At 43.2% G+C, this 23,602-nt stretch overlaps 1 protein-coding gene across 4 annotated transcripts in view; it reads right to left on the reverse strand.

Moving 5' to 3' along the window:
• Window positions 1-23,602, reverse strand: part of LIMS1 (LIM zinc finger domain containing 1) — a 79,233-nt gene that overhangs the window by 25,917 nt on the left and 29,714 nt on the right. Inside the window, exon 1 of one of the 4 annotated variants that reach the window (XM_071575377.1) lies at window positions 17,417-17,482. The exons of 2 other annotated variants lie outside the window; for them this stretch is intronic. Coding sequence is in view for 1 of the 2 variants with exons in the window: in XM_071575199.1 (XP_071431300.1) it covers window positions 9,113-9,216 (104 nt within the window). In the remaining variant the exon portion in view is untranslated. Of the gene's footprint in view, window positions 1-9,112; window positions 9,299-17,416; window positions 17,483-23,602 lie in introns of those variants that run through there. One more of the 4 variants, XM_071575199.1, reaches the window with a different exon arrangement.

Genomic DNA, 23,602 nt, shown 5'->3' on the forward strand with positions numbered 1-23,602 from the left:
TAGAATGTGTTAAAGAAAACATGTCCTCAGCTGCACCTCTTCTCTCATACACATATTAAATTGTAATTATTAGTTACTCTAGGTTTTGGTTTTATTTTTCTCTTCCTACATTCACTACAGCACCACCAACCAGCCTTTAAAACCAACAGAGGATAGCCAACAGCTGAGCCATCTGCAGTTAACATTGTGGAATTAAGTAATGGCCCTAATATTCAACAGCCAAGAGAACAACTAGATGCTCATATGCTGTTTATGTTCATAAGAGTCATGGATAAGTAATGTATTGACAAATAAAGCTAATAAAAATAGCATTGCTTTCCTACTTCATTATGATGGTCTTAACATGAAGGACTTCATCTTGTACTTTATACTTAGTAGTTATTCAACACCAGTAGCAGGCTAGTCAAATAAGCATGAATGAATTTCAGTAGCCATTCGTGCAAAGCAAGACTTCCACACATTTTGCTCATGGAAGGCTTTGGCCAGGTTTTTTTAAAGTAATGGTTTCCACCCTGTCCTGGTTTAGGAGAGTCACTCCCTAATTTAGTGCCACTGGTTTCTCCAGTCCCCGTTTGCTTCTCTCCCAGGTTCAATATTCCCAGAGGGCAGTGCATGATCGGGAATATCATATACCCATTCAATCCCGTGCTCCCTAGCCCAGGTGTCTAGGAGTTTATTTTTTAAATGAGTCCTGTTCTCCTCCTTAGTGCCGTGTCACAACAGAACTTCCTTTTCAAGGCCTAAGACGGTGTTCTGGGCAGTGGCGAGAGGGAAAGGCTGGGGAAAAAACATCCTTCTCTGTTCCTGTACAGACTGGGTACGATTATTAACGAATTCCCAGAGACAGTACGCCAGCCCAGGGCAGGAGAGCAACGCTGAATACACATTCCAAATGACCCTTACTGCCCTTGGTGTTATCACATCATCAGCTGATACCACAGTACCACAAAAGAGCAGTTGTGATTGCTCTCCCTGTTCAGAGAAAGAACAATCAAGGAACACAAACAAGGACACACCTAACAGGTGACTAATCCTCAGTGAGTAAAAAGCAGGAGTAGACAGTTACAGTAACACTTGTGAGGGAAGACATACAAGTTACCCCTCACAAGAACATATTGTTGGGATTATCTGAAGGAGCAGCGCCAGTTATTTGCTTGACAGAACAGATGCTAAAGGAAAAGGGAAAACAAAGGGATTTTGAGCTTTCAATCAGAGGGGTTCAAGGCCTGCCAAGCCTCCTTCTGCTTTGCTACGCACGATGGAGAAGTGGGTGTAATCTGAGAATTACCTTTAGAAAGCAAAGTAGTTTAAAACTAAGCAATTACTTGCATACTTCAGGCAAAATTCATGACCTGCAGTTTGGTAACTCATGGAGTTATCCTATTCCAAAGCTGCACTGCTACTGTGTCCTTTAAAAAAAGTATATATAAGGAGCAGATTTTCAATATATCAGAAATACAGTGTATGCTTCAGTTTATGAGGTCAGTGAGGTCAAATATACGAAACAAAAACTGAAAAGGCAAATATCAAGCAGAACAAACAGCTTCCAAAGCAAACTTTCCATACCAGAACAAGGGGACCATCCAGGGCAGTTCTGAGTCGGTGACTCCAAATGAGAGTCCAATGGCTACATAGAAACAGAGTTCAACAGGTAGACTCAACTCAGGGTCAAGAACTTTATGGTCTGTGAAGAGTGTGGCATGCATGGATTTAACATGCTAGAAAAGACAAGTCTCATTTCACATTCCCTTCATCTTTGTCCAGTCATTCCTTGCTGGAACAGTTTGTACCTTCTGAATCTTTCATTTAAAAAGGCACAGCTGAGAAATGTTGCCAGGTATTGCTATCTGTGTTTGCCAGTATGTTACTTCCTTTGAGGCTAAGTGTTAATAGTTTTAATTAATTTTCTTCTAGCTTCATCATGGACATTAGGGCAGACAGAAATAGCAGAAAAGCTACAGGGAAAAGTCATAAACCAAATTTCTTTTGTTGGACAAAAGGCTACAAAAGATCTCAAAGCTTCATCTCTCAGATGTAAATACATGACACAGGATGCTTACAATCTGCTGGAAAAGTTGAGTAGTATCATCAAATAACACTGCTCACAGAGTGTTATATATGAAGCCATAATTTCAGAAATCTTCCAGGAACTACCTAAAATCAGAAGTTTCTACAAAGCAGGCAGATACAAAGATGAAAACTGAACAACCTAAAGCTGCTACGAGAAACCAAGCAAACAAAAAAATTAACACACAATCATGTGTACTACAGCATCAAATACACATGAAAACTCAGAGCTTCGAGTGACTTGGGAAATGCCATGAGCTTGTTGGATGCAAGGCAAGACCAGAGGAGTTAATTGAAGGGAAAAACACTGAATATAACTCTGCAGGAAGTACCTGAGCCACAGCTGCGGCAAACTGGGATTATTACCAAGGGAAATCCCATAAAAGACCCACTCTTTCCTTCTACCTCCCTCCACAGGCATTGCTTTTGGCCATCATCAGAAGCAACATACTTGGCAAGATGGAGCTGTTCCCATGCCTGGAGAGCATCATGTAAAAGGCTTATGGTCCTCTTGAGGACACTGTCTGTTAGCTTTCTATTTCCTACAACAGCTCAGAGACCTCAGAAAAACAAAATGAGAAAACCCAAACTCACAACCTTCAAACTTTCTCTTCCTGGTCCCTGCAAGTTGGCAATTTTTATTAAGTGGTAACACTGGCATAATATAGTTTTTCTCTCCTGTGTATAAATTTACTTCAGTGTGAATGACTGCATTGCAAGGGCAGCTTAATTACAATGAAGAATAATGAGCAATTACAGCATATTTTCTTTAGAGAACACCTCTGATTAGGCATCATCGCAGCACATGAAAACAAAAGCAAAAGAAAAGAACCCTACAACTTACTTTTAGTCAGCTAATGCTGAAATAAGAGCAATGAAAATCCTAATAATTTCATAATCATTGAAAGTAAAAAAATTACTAAAATCATAGATTAAAGAGGAACAGTAGTTCCTACTTGGGTTGCTGTTACTTAATCAGCTATCTCTGGTCATTTGGAGTCACGAGAGGTGATAGGCAGGGTGAGCAAGTCACAATTGCTGAGGAGTTGTTATGAAATGTAGGAGAGAAGAGGTGAGAGAGAAGGCAAGCAAAAAAGGGTGTGTTCCTCACGAGTTATTTTAACCCTCAGAGCAATAAGTACAGCACAAATGAAAAGTAAAGCCTCTAGTCATTTGGGTATCTCAAACTAAGGCTCAACACAAATTCGAAGTATCTCAATAATAAAATATAACCATGAAGCACATTTTTGCTGTCTGGAAGTCACTATTATTAATAGTAACAATTTTGTTTTATATTTACATTGACAAACCCCTTCTTCAATTAGAGCAGCTACTAGACAAGCACATGTGTTTCTTAATCCAGAGTTCCCAAGCATCTGATTCAAATAAGTATTTGTACCTTCCAGCTTCCCACTACTCCAGCAGTTTTTAACCCGAGCAAATGAAGAAGCGTATTTTTTTTTGTGTCTTAACACTGATTTTCAAATTTTTTCTGCTTTAATAAATTAATGGCTTTTTTTACCAATGTATGGAATAATTATTGCTTCACCTGGTGACACTGGCTCTGTGAGCAAGTGAAACATTTACTCACAGGAAGCAGCTATATAAATACTAACATTGGTGATTCAATTGAGAAAGGTTACCAGTAAAAGTCAAATTTAAGAATGTTTACAGGTGAAGATGGTTATCTTTTCTTTCTGCCTTACCCTGTTTTCAGTACCCTGAGGCATCTGAAAGCTCAGCAAGGTCCCTGGTTTCCCAGACAGTCCCTGACCAGCATCTTCTTTCCTTCCCCCAAGGAAGAGCAGGGTAGGTGTATGGCTGGAAACAGCTGCACACCTTGTCTGGCTGTTACACATGGGTTTTTGATGGCAGGTTGAGGAGCTTTGTGACCTTGCACAACTCCCAAATGCAGTATCTCATAAAGAAAGAGAGGCACTCAGCTCTACCACACTGCCGGTGGGGGGATTTAATTCATTTGTGTCTTTTTATATTCACCTACAAGCTTTGCTGTGCAGAGCCTATCCCCCTAAGGCTCAGTGGGACGTAAGAATGTGCTTATGTATCCTGCTTCATCTGTGAGGGAGTCTTTGTGCATGAAATTCTGGGGCACATCCACATGCCTTCCAGCCTGGAGTCAACGTGCGGAGGCAGGTGGAAGCCCGAAGAGATCCAGCAGAAGAATGCCTGCACCTACTCACGCAGATGTACCCATCAGTTCCAGCAGCAGAGAGCAAAGGGAATGCAGATACTTTAAACCCATGAATGTGGAAAACATCTACAGTGCTTTCTGCACAAGAGAACAGAGCAGTGAACTACCAAAGTAACTGACAGCCACTGATGGAAGCTTGCCAGTTGTAAATGCTGAAGTTTACTTTTAGGTAAAAACTTGAGACTAACCTCTTCAAAAGTTGTTTATATTTTTAATGGCATTTGCATACATATGGACTTAGAAAACAATGCTACAGACAACAGTGATCAAATAAATTTCAAGTGTAATTGTAAAAAAAACCTAAAAAACTTTTGCCAATACCTTGGACTGAGCTTTGCAAACGAACGGTGTCCATTTTTTTAGAGGAATCATTCTATTTTCACAAAGGCCATAGGATGAGAAGGGGAAAAAGGAAAAATAGCAAGAATACTGCTGCTAAGTGACTCCTAGTGATTAATCATAAACATATGCACACAATTTCCTTTCCATCCTGTTTGCTGAGAAAAGCAAGAAAGAATAGCTCAGCATACAGTCAGAATTTTTTACATGCCATTTCTAAAGATGAGAACTATCAGAGATGTCATCATTTTCCAAAAAAATCAATAGAGCTGGAAAAGAACAAGTCTTCCCCTCCATTCTGAGAAGCAGATTTCTCAGGCTGCATTTAGTTCAATGAATGCTGTATCTGTTGGAGAAAAGGTAAAGGAAGGTGCTAGGCAACCCCCTGCACTTTGAACTCTGCACTCAGTGTGAATATTCTTCATAATTATTAATTTGTCTTCATAATTAAGGTCTATAAGGTGGTCAGTCCAGCTCAAGTAGGGTAAGAGAGGTCTGCTTTCAGCATGCCTTTCTCAGCTGAGGTTAAACCAAAAACATTTTTGTACTGTGCAAATTCAAGAAAAGGATGAACTATCTGGATCACCTTTTACAAGGGGCAGGCAGGCTCCAGCTTCCTACAAGGTCAGTAAAGCGCCAGTTACATATACAGCAGCAGATTAAAAGACTTCCAGAGAGTTATGGGGTTTGTTAAGTGATGAATGGAGTGAGAAAGGTAGAAAGAGAAGCCAAATTTCCCATCCCCATCAATGTGCTGTCCTGTCAGGACAAGAGCTGGGATTCCTCTCACTTCATCACAGCTGATGGCATAACCTGGGCATGGGTTATGCCAGGAGAAGGTGGGGGGAGAGGACAAGAGGGACAACCCACTCCATCCTAGGTTAGGTCTCTAAAACAGGGAGATGAGTCCTACACTCCCACCCTGGTCCCAACTGCAGCCAAGCTTAGGGCTTTCTATTTACAACTATGGGTGGCTTCCCATGAAATGCCCTCACTCTCTTACTCTGGATGGACTCTGGCAGTCCTTTCCAGACCCCTCAGATCCTCACTGCTGCTCAGCTGCTTGGCCACCACATTGTACCACCTGCAACGCTGAGGTAGCTGGGGCAGATTCTGAGCTAGCACAGACCCCCAGCCCGCAAACTAGCAGGGCAGCAGAAGCAATGCAATGCGATCACAACAACTGGGTGGGTAAAATGAACAACCCCATGCACTAAAACAAGCTCTGCTGCTTGCAAATCAGGCCTTGCAGGTAGCTACAGATGTCTGAGATGAGTTCCCCTCAAGATGACCAGGCACCTATTTGCGAACCAGAGGTGTTTGGAGTGCCTCTGTTAAATTTAAACATTTATTTAGGAGCTTTTACTGTACACCGAAAAGTGACAAGCTACAAAACTTAATGGAAAGAGGCAAATTATATTCCTGCAGTCTTTCCTGCAAAAGACTGAGTGAAATGTGCATAGAGACTGACTCATCATAAACTGAATAGCAGATCTGTAAGACAATGATAGAGGTCAAACCTCTGAGTTCAATGACATCAGTGGACACAGATGCAGAAGCTGAAGCTCAGCATCCTGTTGCAGAGCCCAAAGCCCCATGGTGCATGACCTGTCACGAAGCTATGTCAACATAGGAAATTATTTGTATACTGTAAAGTCAATCGTTTCAAGAAATTTTGGGTTCTGGAAAATTAAATGTATGTGATAAATCTATGTTCTGGTGTACATCTAGGAGTCTCAGTATGTTGCTTCATAGCACCCTAATTATTAGAAATTTCAGGTGTTTTAAGTACAAATGACACAGACATTCCCAGGAAAGAGCAAAGGCAGAATTCTGGTGCCAAACCTCACCAAGCTCTTTTGCAGCACTGACAGTGCCAACATTTGGCTACATCTTGGCTGCAGTTTGGCAGCAATACAAGTTCCCATCCTAAGGAGCAGCATCCAGCCCCTGCTGCAATGGTCAGATGTAAGAGCTGCCATCACAGTGGTGCTTCCTGCAGCAGAGCACAGACAGGCAAGACATCCTGCAGCCAAGGAAAAGAGGCGTAAGCAGATGCCTGATGGGTTACTTACTGCTCTTTTTGCCTTACCAGAGCAACAGCCCAGACTGGATGTCAGGAAACTGCCAGCAAACGAGACACAGATCCCAAAAAGATCAGGGGAGAGAAATTTCATACTGCGGTAAAGTGCAAAAGGCTCTAAAATGAAAACTGGCAAATACCATGTATGACCTTAAAAAAGGGCAATTTAAATTTTATTTTTTTTCCCCCAGTACAGAAATTCTCATAGGGTATCCTGAGGAAATTGGCATCTCGAGTACATTTTGGCTCAGGATTAGAAAAGTACGGTACTTGAACCAAGAAAGCAGCTTTCAGTGAAGTGTTGCTCGAGGGCTGATATTATTTAACACGAGGATTAATATGTATGTAAAACAAAATACAAAGGCACTAGAACAAACAACTGGAGAGAGACACTATGGGAGGGCATTGCAAAGCTGTAGATGACAAGCTATATGCAGCAAACATAAAAGAAACCTCTTGTCTTCCTTGTGGACTCTAGATACCCTGAAAGTATTTGCTAAGGACAGGCATCTTAGTGTCACTGGGGACAACATATGGAAAAAACCAGAGGTTTCCAGTTTTAGAAAATTAATGAGCTTTTTCTCTCTCTTTCCAATTGCTCTTTGCCCTGTAGTTATGTCATTATTATGTATTTATCATAGAGAATGCAGTAAAAATGATAAATAAGGCTGCCTGGCAACACACTGAAATATCACAAAATGGATTAGGAAGGAGCAAGGTTTAGTTTAAATAAGAACCAGCTTAAGCTATCAGCAAATACAAGATAAGCTCTGGCCGTAGGTACATGTTGACCCCTTGCTCTGGGAGCATCATCTGACCATGGTCTAACACCCTGAGCTGATTCACAAGTTCCCTGATTTGCTATTTCCTCCAACTTCTATTTTATTTCTCAAGATTGATCCTTGTTTCACATCTCTCATCTCTAACTGGAAGAGGCTCAGAAGAACAAAACATCTAGACTTAAATTGGTGCAGACAACCTATCCCTTCCTCCTACCCAGCCCAAAAATGGCGTTATTCTCATCTTGGATGTGCATAGTTAACCGCAACACAACCATAGAGAGGTAATACTCATTTTTATGTATATGCTTTAAAAAGCAGCTTCTCCTCCCTAAATAGAATCTATTCTTCCTAATTGCTAGTTTTGTATAAAATCAATGAAATACAAAAAAGTCAAGACTCTGTAGATCTCTAAGTGTGGTTACTCTTCCATCTGCAGTCATATGAATATAATACATACTCCTCATGCTATTAGAAATCCACCTAGGAAATCCATTCAGAATTAATACTACAGGCAGACACCAAGCACACATATCAGACCTCCAAGTTAACACATTCCTAGAAGTGAGATGATATTATGGCCTCTCATGGCAAATAATCTCAGTAGTTTACAATGATAGATTTTGCCACAATAATTTTAATTAAGGTGCTTAGTTATAAGAAAAGGGTAAATCCTCCAGAACTGAATAACACTTCTTCTGAACAAAACCAACAAAACACAAAACAAAAACCTTTTAAATTACACAGCACTACTCAAACCTGACGCAGAACCACCACCAAGGAAAAATAATCTAAAAATACAGTGAGGCATTAGGAGATAGGAAGTACTTCCTCTCCACCAAAGCTTTTGTTAACAGATGCGCAAGGTTCCTTTTCTAAGGAGCTTGAAGTGAGAACAGATTGCTTTCACTCCAAGCACACTTAGAAAAACACCTTTATACTTTTTTGTGTCTGCACTTACTCAGGTTACAAACAATTCTTTACTCTTCCTGCTCCAAACAGAGGCTTTTTGCAAATTCACTGTTACTCTTTTCAAAAGGTTCACAGCAACAGGAAGAAAATCCCAGACACTAAATGGCTTTCTGATTTTTGGTCACCCTTCCTGAGTAAGGTCAGACTAAAGTCCTGCTGCATTCTTTCATCTAAAGCCCTTTCCGCAACAAAGAACCCCCCATGAAGAAAGCCCAGAGCCCAGCAGCTGCCCCAGCTCCACAAGACCAGCCTGGCACAGGGACTGCACCAAGACCCCCATGAAGCAGCACAACCCACAGCATCTGGGTGACCAAGATCTAGCTGCAAAGCACAACGAGCAAACTCGTCAGGCTCTGAAAAGTTTATTTACTCGCAACGCTGGCTGTCAGAAAGGATCCAGAGGCAACCACTGTCTAACTTTTGCCCTTCCCAGAGTCAGGGAAGGCTGTTATGCCATTGTCAGAATGCACAAGGTCGCTGTATGGCTCCTGTTGTCCTTCCTTCGGGGTTTTTTCTGTACATCTTTGGAACTGCTTCTTGATGCTTGTGTTTTGCAGTGAATTTCCAGAGCTGTTTGCATTTTGTTGTTAAAACCACCGAAGCAGGCGGGCAGCAGAGAAGGGCTCAGTGCCCTGACAGCACCCATCTATTCGCACTCACCTGAAATCCTCTTCATGTGACCCGGGTAGGGCACTATCAGGGCGATCCCGTCTCCTCCTGTATAGACCTGAATGTGACAACTCTTTCAGCTGCAAGGCCGTCATATTCCTCTACCTGGAGGGTTGTTGGTGTTTTTAAAGGTGGGGGTGGTGTTTTGGCTTTGGGTTGGGTTTCTTTCCCCCCCGCCTCTTCCAGATGTTGCTGCCGAGGAGCGTGGCTGCCAAGATGCCTAGAGAGAAGTGGCTGGGCGGTGTGTCGGCACACCTGCGCCCGCCGGAGCGACCAACCTCTGCAAGCAGGCAGGGCAGGCAGGCAGCCGCTGCTGAGCTTCCTGTTTCTCATAGGTACACACCCTCCCAAAGGGCACATTTCCTTTTATCACTGGATCACACCTAAGGGATGTCTCCGACAAGCTCACCCCCTTCCCTCCAGCTTTCCTCCAACTCTCACCGCTCCAACACGCACGACCCTGCCCCGTGCTGGGCAAAGCAGGCGGCTCTCCCGGCGCGAGAAGCTACACATCTCCAGGACTGCAATGAGCTGTTAACTCTTTCCCGCTTTAAGTTAGGACAAAAGGAAAGTTATCAGAGCTATGAAAATTCTGAGTTGTAGGTTGGCAAACTCTGACAGGGAGGTTAAGGCAACAAAGTGTGCCACAAAGTAACTTCGGCAACCAGCATTAAAATACTCTTTTGGAAACGCAACAGCACTGTGCTTGTCAGAAATTCCTCTTTTCCATCCACCTTGAAAATGAGAGGAAAACCACAACGTCATTTTCTTCCTACTCTCAGCTATCAAGACACCACTGCTGTAACCGTGTGTCACGTCTTGTAGTGACGGAGTGTCCTGTGTCATTGTAAAACAGGAGTGGAAGTGCTTAAGGTTTCCTGCAAAGCAGGAAGGTGCTTAGCAGGGAATTTTGCAAGCTCTGCATCTCATCTCACTTTGTAATTTTTTAGTAATAAATGAAACGCTTCATTTCAGGAGGCTTCAAAAAAAGCTTACCACTTCTTGAAAAATTTTTACAATGTCTTTGACATTATGCTGGACATATATAAATAAAAAAACTTATTTCAGAATTTTTACTTCTATGTGGTAAGTGGGGAAGGTGTGTTTTTCCAATGACCTTGGATTTAATGAAAGCCAAGAAACTAACAATTTGCAAGGACTCATTTGACTTGGATAGGAAACAAGTTCTATGTGGTATGAATTACACAGTTCATTATTAAAGTGTTTATTTTGTAGCAGATTTCATGTAAGAGTATTTTTGAATTCCTGTAATGGAAAAAAGTGTAACATAGGTAATAGTAGGTCTATCATATGACACCAATTTTGTTAAGATTACCAGACTGAACACAAACATGGTAGTTTTATATAATACTATTCATGTGCTTCAGTCTGGAATGTCATCAACATAAATATTAAACATCGTACGATGGAAAAATAACAGCAATTGTTTTTGAAAAAGAATCACATAACATGCCAAATAGATAATGGTTGCAAAAACTCAAAGTGATTTATATGTTGTTAGAAGGTTGCATGCACTGAACTGTCAACAAGAAGTATACATCTGAGATCCTGTCCTCAGAAAATAAAAGAATTGTCACAATATTTGCCTAAACACGCTGCATTCCAGTTTCAAATGAAGTATTTAGAATTGTTTCTCCATACGCAGTAGAATAAGCTTAAACCTAATTAAATGCCAATTCCCTGCAGTCAGTCAGTCAGTCAGCAATTCAATAAAAAGTTAATGCTGTTACGAGCAGAGGTTAAAGATGGCAGAAGACAGATGCTCGTGGCACAGCAGCTTTTATACATTACCAACAGTTTATACTCTGCTTTAAATATCTCTGTACCAACGATTTATCTTTGTCCAAATGATCAATTTTAGATAATATTAATAATAATAATCATCACCATCATCTGAAAAGTGACATCTGAGTAGATTCTTTTTTCTGTGAAAAAGCTCTTTGTTAGATATTGAAATCGAACTCTTCCCTAACAATGTGTTCATAGATTCTAATTCATAGATTCTAATTCATAGATTCTGTTCAAAGTATACTGAATACTTTTGTATCACATATGACATAAGACTATAAAAAAATTAAAGGACAACTCTACACCCCTTTGTTGCAAGTTGCGTTAGTGTGAGGCGCATCACATTAAAACTTATGTTTATTTGCATGAGCAGGTGCTGTGCTTGGGCAGCCTATGGAACAACAGCTTTTATTCAGATGTCCTTGAAAACCAGAGCATCAGTAAACAAGTATCATGAAAATTTAAAAATTTAAAACTGTAACACCACCAGACAGAACATAAAAATTGAAGGAATACAAGAAGTCCAGACACAAAAATGAGTTGTTACACAGATCAAATCCACCTCATATAAAGGAGGGCAAGATTGTTAGGTTTTTACAATAAGACCTGGGAGTCAGCTCCACAGTGCTGTTTTACAGGCTTGTCCAGCACACGTCAACAGGGGTCTAAGCTGATTTAGGAAATACTTTCTTGGTGGCCTTGAGAACAACCTAAAAGCTTTCTACAAGAAGAAATGCAAACCAGACTCCTTTTCTGCCCTGTGGAACCATCCACCAATACTCACATGAGACAAGGTTTCAAATCTGAATTTACCCACAGTCAAACCTTAACTTCTGAATATCGAATAAAAGGGAGTTTTTTTGAGAGAAGCCGCAGAACACAAATGACATTTCTCCACTGACTTGCTTAAACGCTGCCAGAAAGCAACTCAGATGGTCCAGGCTCTGCAGGAAGAACTTCCCCTGAGAGTGCCTCCTACTCCCCACACCTCTTTTTACCTTCCAGGCCCTATCTGCTGTTTATAATTCCTTTTTTGAGAGATTACATTCTTCTCGTGTGGGACGGGGCCATTTGGACCTTTCACATTCCATAAGAATTTTTGAGGACTGGCCAAGTTACCACAGCTTTTCTTACTACCAGTAACACTCAGCCTTCATGTACATCCTGTACTTTGAAAGTTTACTCTTCATTTTCCAGTGCATGACTCTTCCCCTCATGCAACTGACCTTCCTCCTGCCCCCAGAGAAAGTCAATGTTGCTATTGCAATCTGATGGATAAGCATAGTGTTATCAGTCTTTCAGCAGATAAAAATATTTCCCCATGTCTAACCAGCAAAAGGTGGAACCAAGACAGAAATTATGCAGTCCTTCATTCATCACAAGTAATAGGAACTTTATTATGTGGGACAAGGCTCATGGCTGACTTTTCACTGCAGTCCTGCAGAGCATTTATATATCTTGATACACCAGGCCTGCAGTGCTCCTTCTTAAATTGCTGTGAAAGTATTGCTGTCCTGGTGACAGTAGGTATTCAGCAGAATTTTCCAATTTAAAAATCTTTTAAGACAGACGAGTTACATCTGGTTACTTTATACTATGTTCAAAGGGATGTGAACAGTAATTTATGGTGCTGTAAAACACGTTAAATCGAGGGATAAGAAAAAAAAAAGCCAAGTGCTTCAAATTCAGGACATTTCTTCATGAGCCTGTATTACAGAGAATGCACAGTAACTACAGACACCAGAAAGTAAAAAGTTTTAGGTCTCTCATTCCACACTGAAAAGTCTTTATTGATGTGTTTGATCTTTTATTAACTTTAGTGACATTGGTTTTTTTCTAGTGATTTCTGGTTTGGTTTTTTTTTTCGATCTTTGAAGATAGTACCAAATTTCAATTCAATTTGGTTGAGGATTTTCAAAGCAATAGAAAAAACTGTTTTCAGGGCAGCAAAAATAGTCAAAAAAATAACCAGAAGAGTGTTAAAAGAACAATACCTGTAGTGTGCATACAGTTCAAAGGGGTCTGCATGTTAAAAGGAGATGACATTCCTCCATCCCTTTGTTGCTCACCCAGCTTATCACTGGGATGAGTTTCCAGATGAATGTGTCCAAGACAGTTTTTTACTATTTTTCATATTGTTTGAAAGAAAAGCATGCTTTCAAGTGAAGGAAGAGACCTGTACATCAGCTAAGGACTTGCTGGAACAAGTGAAGGAAGTAAGTTGTGGAGGTGAGTCTGGGCAGATGGGTTTGGGTGTCAAGGAATAGTGTAGCACACCAATGGGTCCCTGCTAGGGCAGGCAGTGATAAAATTAAATGCATGGAAGCCACAAATCTAAGAACACACACCTTGAAACTAGAACTTCAAAGCTTCATGGGAGACTAAACTGTTGATTCAGGGAGTTAAATAATTAACTCATTACATGTTTCCTTCCTTGTCTAATGTGACTCCAACATCTGTTTTGATACTTCTTGCCCAGTTCCACTTAGCAATCAATCAATCCTGAAGCATGCATATTTAATATGTGGATTAGACTAAGTGCTGAGGCACTTAAACTATATGTGTGGACACTACAAAGCAGAGCTTTGGATTTCTGTCCATGCTCCAGCTGCTCAAGTATGTTTGTTGCAATTAAACAGCAGTTGTTAAGATTTTGTTAAACCTCTTCCATTGATGTCTGTTCCTGACATACATAAGGGATGATGATGATGGCTTGGCTTTGTGAATGAAGATTTGGGAAGGGCTCTACCCATGTGGGTCTGTCCTTCGAGCCTGCGCAGTGGATTTTTTAGGTGAGGCACAGCGTGCACAGAACTGGCCCCACCCTTTGCTCTTAAGATTCATCTGCCACGGCTGAGTGAGCTTGGACGGTGACAGTGAAGTCCTCAGGACTAGAACCTACAGCTCCCAGTATTCCCAGGAGGTCTCCCATCCAAGTACTAACCGGGGCTGACCCTGCTGAGCTTCTGAGATCTGAGGGGATCAGGCATCAGGATGGCATTTAATTCCTTCCCTGCCATACAATGTAAAGTAAAAAACTACATGATGGTTGCAGCCTGATCTAGTGGAAAGGTGTCCATGTCCATGGTGTGGGAGTTGCAACTGCAGGATCTTTACGGTCCCCTCCAACCCAAGCCATTCTGTGGTTCTGTGGTGTGCTCAACACTCTTCAGAGCAGTGACACACTCAACTCACTGAAGTCTTCTGGGATTTGAAGGAGCAAAGGGAAAGCAGGGGGCCTGTTGTGGTGAGCATGCAGGTCCTTTCTCAACCTGGCAGTACCAAAGCCATCTCCATCTCCTCTGCTGGTGGCCCACAAGGTTTTGGTAAAACAAGGCAGAGATCCCTGCTCTTATTCCAATTATACTACACCAATAACAACAAAAAATATAAAAGAAAACGTGGGAAAATCTCCTGTCTGCCTGAACTTGAAGCATGTTCTTTTGCTTTCCTTCTCCAGGCTCTCTGGATGTGCTGCTCCATGAATTCCTAAATTCAGCAGAAAAAATCCCCTTTCCTCCAGCAAGAAGAAACCTACTATGTCTGAGCTTTACAATACCTCCCTCTACTGGGAAAACGCTGCCCTGTTTCTCTGTGCCAGTATTGCTTTCTACAGCCAGTAGGAGGTACAGATAAACTCACACACACTTTAATAATTCTGAGTCAAATGGAAAGCGGAGAGGAATGACAGACCAGCAGCTAAAGATGCAGGTTAGCATTACAGCTAGAAATTTATGCTATGAATCAGTGGATGATCCCTACATGAGTAGGTGGCAAAGAAGAAACCATTTGACACAGCACAAATCATTTTCGTTCTGTCATTTGTACATAAGCCTCTCAAAAAAAAAGGGGTGATAAACCAGCTGGCAATTACTCATATGGACCCTGCATTTCATGAGCTAACATCTTCAAAAAGAGAAAAAAAAAACAGCAAAAAGAGGAAGGAAGAGAGAGTTTAAAGCCAACACATTTACAGTTTAGATTGACTGTCAGAGCCTAGAGCATATGGAAAAATACAAGGCACTGCGGATCTGCATTTCTAGATCCAAGACCTTCCCTTTAAAATAATTTTTACTGTCTTGGAATTAAAAGCCTCTTCCCAACAGAGATTTTCAGATTCAGTCAGAAATACACCCTTCACAATTAAGCTCCTTGTCTATGATGCCAGAAGATCCCAAGCCTGAAAAACGAAGACTGAAAAGTCCTATCTTTGAACAAGTTGACTTCTACTTGCAGTTTACTACTATAGATACCGTCAAGAAGGTTTACTTTATTATACTGTAGTGAGATAAAATGTCTTTAGAAATGACAGCAAAAAGGCCTGGGTGCCAGCTTTTCTCAGCAGAAGATCCCCAGTAGATGCTACAAAGTTAGAAAAATAAAAAAAAAGACAGAAGCAGAACCTAACAATGGGTGGCAAATGAAGGAAACCACCTGGAAAGCTGCTGCCTCAGATACCCCAAGGAATTACCTGCTCTGACAGCCAGGGTTGTGCCCTGAAGCCAGCAAACCCTTGCAGGGATGTAGAAAGATCGACTCAGTGATTTCAGATGGGCAATTTGCAGAACCTGGTTTGGCCGGAGAGCTAGTGGGAGAGCTCAAAACAGGTTCCAGACTGACTCTGCCCTTTCAGTGAAGAAATGAGACTACTAGGAAATCTTAATTTTTCTCCAAAATGTCACTCATCAGGGTTAAATAAATGCAAACAAAACCGCAGCAGCCTATGAACTACTTTCACTGTTGACTGCTCAGGAATTATCCTCCTGCCCCTCTGTTTTCCATCTCATAAATAATTTTCAAATGACTAATGCTACAAGTAGAGAAAGAAAACCTCATCAAGGTTTTGTGTTCCTTACACTGAAATGACATTAAACTGCTAAGGAGAGAAGACAGTATGCTCCCCCTGAGAAGGATGGAAGAGGTGCTGATGACCCTGACAACATACACATGCTTGAATGCACCACTGCCTCCTGGCACATTACCAAATGTACAACCACCAAAGCAGCAGGTGACACTCTCAGACTTCAAGTGCTGGTGCTTCAGAAAGGCATTCCAGCCCTGAGCTCCCAGACCCTCTGAATGCTGATGGTTGTAAGAAGAAAGCCGAGCTGAACGCTGAGTGAAGGTCAGTTTAGCACCCCAGAAGAAGCAACAATCCTGGCGATAATGCCTGGGAACACACCACACAGCCACCTCACATAGCCTCTACTGGAGGGAAAAAAAAACAAGGCAGGGAAAACAGAGACAGAGGAAAGGGAAGGAGGCAATGAGGGCACAGAGAAAACACTCAAGATAGCGCAGGAGGTTAGACAGACTGAAAACTGGTCCTAATACTCTAATCAGCATTTGCAGTAAAGGTAGAAAACAGTGAATGCCTAAAGATTTATCACCCTTAAAATCTCAGAAACCTTTAGTATGTTGGTTTCCAGTGTAAGGCCTAATGTACTCTCCAAACCAAATTATAGAAAGTAAATCATTTGTCTACAAAAAACAAAGCTGAATACATCCAAACACTTAAAAATCACAATCAAGGTGCAATTTTTAGTGACTCAAACAAATCTTAATTTTTAAGTATATGCATTTTGGTTTCAAAATTCTTAAAACCTGTAATCTGTATCCAAGCAGAAAAATCCATACTGAGAAAAAAATTCACAGTGCAAAAGAAATGAAAGTAATTCATCATGGACATTCAGGATAATAGACAATGGAAATGCCACCCTCCCTTCCCTTAATGCTGTAAAAATTACTTTTGGATTCAGCATAAAACATAAAAATATGGTTTCATATAGACTTTTCATAATATTTTAAAGCACACAAAAACACACTTAAAAGTCTGAAATTAAAACAAAGCCTTAAATAAAAAAAAAAAAGCACAGTTGCCCTACCGTAAAAGCCTTGATTTGCTGGAAAAGCAACTGACTTCTGAACATAAAGACTCCCTCAGACAATACTAGAAGTGATACAATTTCTTTATCAGTGGGACAAATCTATTCCTCTCACTGGAATTACAGTTTCAGGTTCAATTACTCTGTCACAGTGTCTTCTTCTTCAGTCACTGCCAATTATCTGTTCAAAGAAAACCTGTCAGCGGATGAGATCTTCAAACTGACCACGAATCCTCTGTTCTGGGTGGGGACAAATGTCCCTAAAAACACTCCCAAAGAGCAAAGGATAAAAAAATACTGGGAACACCAGGATATCTCTGTGCATTTCAAGAACAGCAAAGGACTTTGCTTAAAGCTCTGTTACCATGCTGCTTCCTTTGAGTAGTAGGAAAACCCAGCAAGCAAAACTATTTTCTGTCCTGTTCCCAACTCCATTTATCACTGCTCCCATGCATGGCTCCTGCTCCTACGAATTTCCCTGCAAATGACTAAAAGACCATAGAATTTATAGCCAGGCTGTTGGCTCAGAAGGCAGCATAATGTGCACTCTGGCAGATGCCACAGCCAGACCCTCAGCCCAAGCAAGCGGGTGGACACTTACTGGCAGCCTGTAGCCTCGCTGGCAGCAGGTTCGCAATGAGCAGCCTTTCCTTTGGACAGCTTTACATCAAATATTCACTGTTTGTATGTTTTCCCTGTGGTTGTTACTGGTAGTTGTGATAAAATAAAAAAAAAATTAAAGTGACTCAGTAAACCACTTCCTTCTTTCCCCCTGCAAAAACCTAAAGCTGTAAAGAAGATGATAAATCTAACAAAATTCATGGTTTGGCTCCACAAATTCTGTCAGACCAATTCTCCATCTCAAAAACACCAAGGACAGAGAAGAAAGCAAATCTTCCACCTCACAGGAAAGGGTACAGCTTTAGTTATACTACCAGTGTATGGTACAGAAGTACAAAATCTGGAAAGGGAACAGTGGGACAGGGTTCCAGGTCCTTCCCTGGAGGAACAACCCTTGGAATCAGTGACACATAGTGAACAATCACGCAGCTCCACCTCACCCCACTACAAGCACCTCTGTCAATGCCAAGGGGAGGGGGAAGACCCTGTATCCCCACCTTCCCATGTGCTGAGAAAGAGGAATATCCTCTGAGTCTATTCTTTTCTAAAATGATGACAAACAGTTTCACACACTATCTCTTGGAAGACCTTTGCCATCTCCGACCACCTCAGCACTGGATAAAGAGTAACTGGGAACAGAGAACAACCATCACCTCCTAGGGCAGGTAAGGATGATCAGCCTGCACAGCCAAACAAAAGCTGACCTGTGTCTCTTGTATGGATAAGGGATAAAACGCAGTTTTCTAAAGCAATCTGAATTCCTGGTACAGCTCAAAGGCCCAAGGAAATCCTTGGCAGGTGAAAGAGCAATATCCTCAAGACCAACAACGTTCCCCTGCCACTTGCTACACAGAATTGTAATAAGTGGAGTCTGAAATTGGAGCCTTGCTCGCCATCAGTGACAAGAAAGAAGGCCACACCCTGATCTCTGCAGGGGACATGCAGGATGTGCCTCCAGAAAGAACCTGTCCCCAGCTCTGCTCCTACAGCAGTACAGCTTCAAGCTTCGGTCCCAGGAGTTAAGTCTCTGGTGGTGGCAGTGCTGCCAGGAGTGCCTCCTGAGCAGACAGACAAAAAAGTATCCTGCTTTCACCATATACAAAAAATAATGCTATGCTGTACCAACAGAGCCTCATTTTGTTTTCCCTTCGTGTTTCTCTACATCCTGTTTCTTGTTCCTATTTCTGTCTTCAGGCCACTTAACATTATCGCTAACCCTTTTCTGTGGACAAATTAACAATGTAAGTTATCTTTTCAAGCTGCTGTTTCCCATACCACCACATAGTGCTTCCTCATTTTGAACTTCTTATCTATTCCCGCAAAGGCCCTTCAAGTACAAAAGCAGGTGGAAAGTTTTGTTAAACTTATCACTGGACAGTTACTATCGTAGCAGAAGCAATGCACTACAGCTTTGTCTCTCAAAACAATGTGGCGAATGTCAAGTGTTGTAGTTTGGGATTATTATGTAAATTCTCTCCCCTGCCACTTAACTGCCCAGGCCAACGGTTAACAAAAGAAGTAGTTAACTGTGGTCGCTGGGGTGGGGGCAGGTTTGTCTCTTTTGGGTTTTTTTTGGATATTCTCCTCAGTCTTGGCTCGGCGGAACGGGGGAGTGGGGGCTCCAAGGAGGCAGGCTGCCCTGCTGGTTACTGCTGGGGTTTTCCCTGGCTGTCTTGCCGCTGCCTACTTCGGATTACTTTTTCCTGCCGTGCTGCTACCTGCCTTGGATTTGCTGCTGGTTGCTCGTACCTGTCTGCTTCTTGGACGGGGAACACAGGGGAAAGAGACTGAGTCCATCTGAAAGCCCACTGCTCGTCTGTTTCGCTGGAGAGGGACTGAAACTCACTCTGCAGCCAGCGGGCTGTGACAAGGACACTTAAGTATAACCTTTTCTCCCGGAGGAAAACCTGCTGGGTTTTGTTGTTGTTGGTTTTTTTTCCCTCTTATGGTGTTGGGGAAGTGGGTTGCACTAGTCTGTTTACATATATATATATATATATAGCAGTTATCCTTCTTGTATTAAAATTCCTTTTCTTAAATTTGATAAAGAGTGGTGTGATTATTGAGGAGGAGGCCCCTCCCCTGCTTGTGGGTAAAACATTTTGGTTTTTCCCCTCAAACCCAGACATTTCTTGGCGCCCAACGTGGGGGGCTTGTAAACAAAGAAGGATAACTGCTATTTTGTGGCACCATGTGGGTCTTGAGCTTAGGGTTCATCAGGACCATCCTGTATAATATATTGGCTTTTTGTTGGTACAAATTCATGCCAAAAGGAGCGGCAGGTTTAAGTCTTATCAACAAATCAATGAGCAAAACTCAAATAGCCGCAATTATTATTGAGTTCTTACTCTGGATTTATGGTGCCATGAATTCGATGCCTTTGGATGTCATGTGGGTGGTGCTCTCCAGGCTGTTTTCCTGCCGCAACCTAAGCTGCTACCTCTGGGGATTCAGTGATAATAGTACGGACCCTTGGGAAGGAACAAAGGGGAATCTCTTCTCCCAACCCTTTGTCCATTCCCCATTCAAGTCTGCTACAACAGCTTTTGAGATGTTTAAATTCTCCCTGGATGCCAGAGATATCTTGCTCTTTATGGTTTTTCTGCAGGGTTGTATCCCTGCAGCTTACAGAATGTTTGAAGGTAGGGCCAGGGTTTTTCCAGAATGCATTCAGAAACCTAGCCCAGTGAAGGGGGAAAAGCGAGAGAATAAAACCCCTGATGCCACAGTGAAGGGAGAAAAGGATGAGGCTAAACCAGGAGGACAGGCCAAGCCTATGGAAGTTGCCCCTATTCAGAAAAGGAAATATAAGACCAAATTAGACCATCCAGCAGACGATGAGGGGGCTGCTGCACCTCCACAGCAAGCAGACCCAGAGCCTGAGATCATCACTGAGTCATTGTCATTTGATAATCTCCGTAGTTTGCGGAAAGACATTGCTCGACACCCGGGTGAGCCCATCCTGACTTGGTTGATCCGAGTTTGGGACCTTATGGGTGAAACCTTACAACTGGATGGTGCTGAAGCCAGGTTTTTGGGGGCTCTGGCCCAGGACGTGGCTATTGAACAGGTGTTCGTGAGGGAATCAAAGCCCCTTTCACTCTGGGCACGACTTCTAACGAGTGTAAGAGAGAAGTTTGTTTATAGAGAAATCCTGCAGGAACATCATATTAGGAAGACTTGGAAGACGATGGAAGAAGGAATTTTACGTCTGAGGGAGATGGCAATGATGGACGTGCTTTTTGGAAGAGGTGGGCAAGCCAATAATGACCCTGACAAGGTCAGATGCACACCACATATGTGGTGGGACCTTTCACGCTCGGGGCCAGCTGAATACACCGATTTCCTGGCATCCATGTATAGGGAAGAGAACCATGAAACAGTGGGCGCAGTAGCAAATAAGCTCCGGATATATGAAAGCATGACCCACAGCCCAATGCAGGCCCGTATTTCTGCTGTAGAGACATTGGTTGAGAGTCTCAAGACGCTGCCTGCAGAGGTAAAAGCGATCAGAGAGGAAATTAGGGAAAGTCTCCAAGTGGCACCAGTGCGAATGAGAACCTCTGAAGTCAGAGCCAGACGCCCCCCAGCCAGAGGAAGTGGACAGACCTCACGAACTGAGATGTGGTACTTCCTGGCCAAACATGGAGAAGACATGGGACGGTGGGATGGGAAACCCACCCGTGCCCTTGCAGCCCGAGTACAAGAACTGAAGGAGAATGGAAGAAGGTCAGTGAGAGTAAGTGCAGTCCCAGTTTCCCACGGGCAAGAATCTGACCCACAGGAGGGCACCTCCCAGGTGTACTCATCGAGAAAAGGTTCTGACCGCTATGACCAGGATCAGTGTTAGAGGGGCCCTGCCTCTAGCCAGGTAGAGGCACGGGACAACCGTGTCTATTGGACTGTGTGGATTCGATGGCCTGGTACATCAGACCCACAAAAGTATAAGGCTTTGGTTGATACTGGTGCTCAATGCACATTAATGCCATCAGGACATGTGGGCTCAGAAACTATTTCTATTTCTGGGGTGACAGGGGGATCTCAAGAGTTGACTGTGCTAGAAGCTGAAGTGAGCTTGACAGGGAGAGATTGGCAGAAACACCCCATTGTGACTGGTCCAGCCGCCCCATGTATCCTGGGCATTGACTACCTCAGGAATGGATATTTCAAGGACCCAAAGGGGCATAGATGGGCTTTTGGAATAGCCACTGTACAGACAGAAGGGATTGAACAATTGAACTCATTGCCAGGTCTCTCAGAAAGTCCTTCTGCTGTTGGACTGTTGAAAGTTGAGGAACAGCAAGTGCCAATTGCCACCACGACAGTGCACCGTCGGCAATACCGAACGAACCGTGATGCTGTGATCCCCATCCATAAGATGATCCGTGAACTGGAGAGCCAAGGGGTGGTCAGCAAAACCCACTCACCCTTCAACAGCCCCATCTGGCCTGTGCATAAGTCTGATGGAGAATGGAGATTGACTGTGGACTATCGTGGCTTGAATGAAGTTACCCCACCGCTGAGTGCCGCTGTGCCGGACATGCTGGAGCTCCAGTATGAACTGGAGTCCAGGGCAGCAAAGTGGTATGCCACTATTGACATTGCTAATGCGTTCTTCTCCATTCCTCTGGCACCAGAGTGCAGGCCACAGTTTGCTTTCACCTGGAGGGGCGTGCAGTACACCTGGAACCGACTACCCCAGGGGTGGAAACACAGTCCCACCATCTGTCATGGACTGATCCAGACTGCACTGGAGAAGGGTGAGGCTCCAGAACACCTGCAATACATTGATGACATCATTGTGTGGGGGGACACAGCAGAAGAGGTTTTTCAGAAAGGAGAGAAAATCATCCAGATCCTTTTGGGAGCTGGCTTTGCCATCAAACGGAGTAAGGTTAAGGGACCAGCCCAAGAGATCCAGTTCCTGGGAGTGAAGTGGCAGGATGGACGCCGTCAGATTCCAACAGAAGTCATCAATAAGATCACAGCAATGTCTCCACCTACCAGCAAAAAGGAAACACAAGCCTTCCTGGGTGCCATAGGGTTCTGGAGGATGCATATCCCAGCATACAGTCAGATCGTAAGCCCTCTCTACTTGGTAACCCGTAAGAAGAATGATTTCCACTGGGGCCCTGAGCAGCAACAAGCCTTTGACCAGATCAAGCATGAGATTGCTCAGGCTGTAGCCCTTGGACCAGTCAGGACAGGACCAGACGTACAGAACATGCTCTACTCCGCCGCCGGGAATAATGGCCTGTCTTGGAGCCTTTGGCAGAAGGTGCCTGGTGAGACTCGAGGCCGACCACTTGGATTCTGGAGCCGAGGCTACAGAGGATCTGAAGCCAACTATACCCCCACAGAGAAAGAGATCCTAGCCGCCTATGAAGGAGTCCAAGCCGCCTCAGAGGTGATTGGCACAGAAGCACAGCTGTTTCTGGCACCTCGACTACCAGTGCTGAAGTGGATGTTGTCAGGACAGGCTGCCTCTACACATCACGCCACTGATGCTACCTGGAGCAAGTGGATTGCCCTGATTACGCAGCGCGCCCGTATAGGAAAATCAAATCGCCCTGGGATCCTGGAAATCATCACAAACTGGCCTGAAGGTGAAAATTTTGGTCTAGCAGATGAAGAGGAAGAGCAGGTGACACGTGTGGAAGAAGCTCCACCATACAATCAATTGCCAAAAGAGGAAATACGCTACGCCCTCTTCACCGATGGCTCCTGTCGCATTGTAGGGACTAATCGCAAATGGAAAGCAGCTGTATGGAGTCCCACACGACAAGTTGCAGAAGCTACTGAAGGAGAAGGTGGGTCGAGTCAGTTTGCAGAGCTTAAAGCCGTGCAGTTGGCCCTGGACATTGCTGAACGAGAGAAATGGCCAAAGCTTTACCTCTACACCGACTCATGGATGGTGGCCAATGCTCTCTGGGGATGGTTAGACCGATGGAAGAAAACCAATTGGAAACGCAGAGGGAAACCCATCTGGGCTGCCGATATATGGCAAGATATTGCCACCCGAGTAGAGAAGCTGATTGTGAGAGTCCGCCACGTAGACGCACACGTGCCCAAAAATCGGGCCAATGAGGAACATCTCAACAACCAACAGGCAGACCGAGCTGCGCAAGTGAAAGTATCACAGACAGATCTGGACTGGCAGCACAAG

The sequence above is a fragment of the Pithys albifrons genome, chromosome 1 (genome assembly GCF_047495875.1).
Source record: "Pithys albifrons albifrons isolate INPA30051 chromosome 1, PitAlb_v1, whole genome shotgun sequence".
In the NCBI taxonomy this organism is placed as follows: Eukaryota; Metazoa; Chordata; class Aves; order Passeriformes; family Thamnophilidae; genus Pithys; species Pithys albifrons.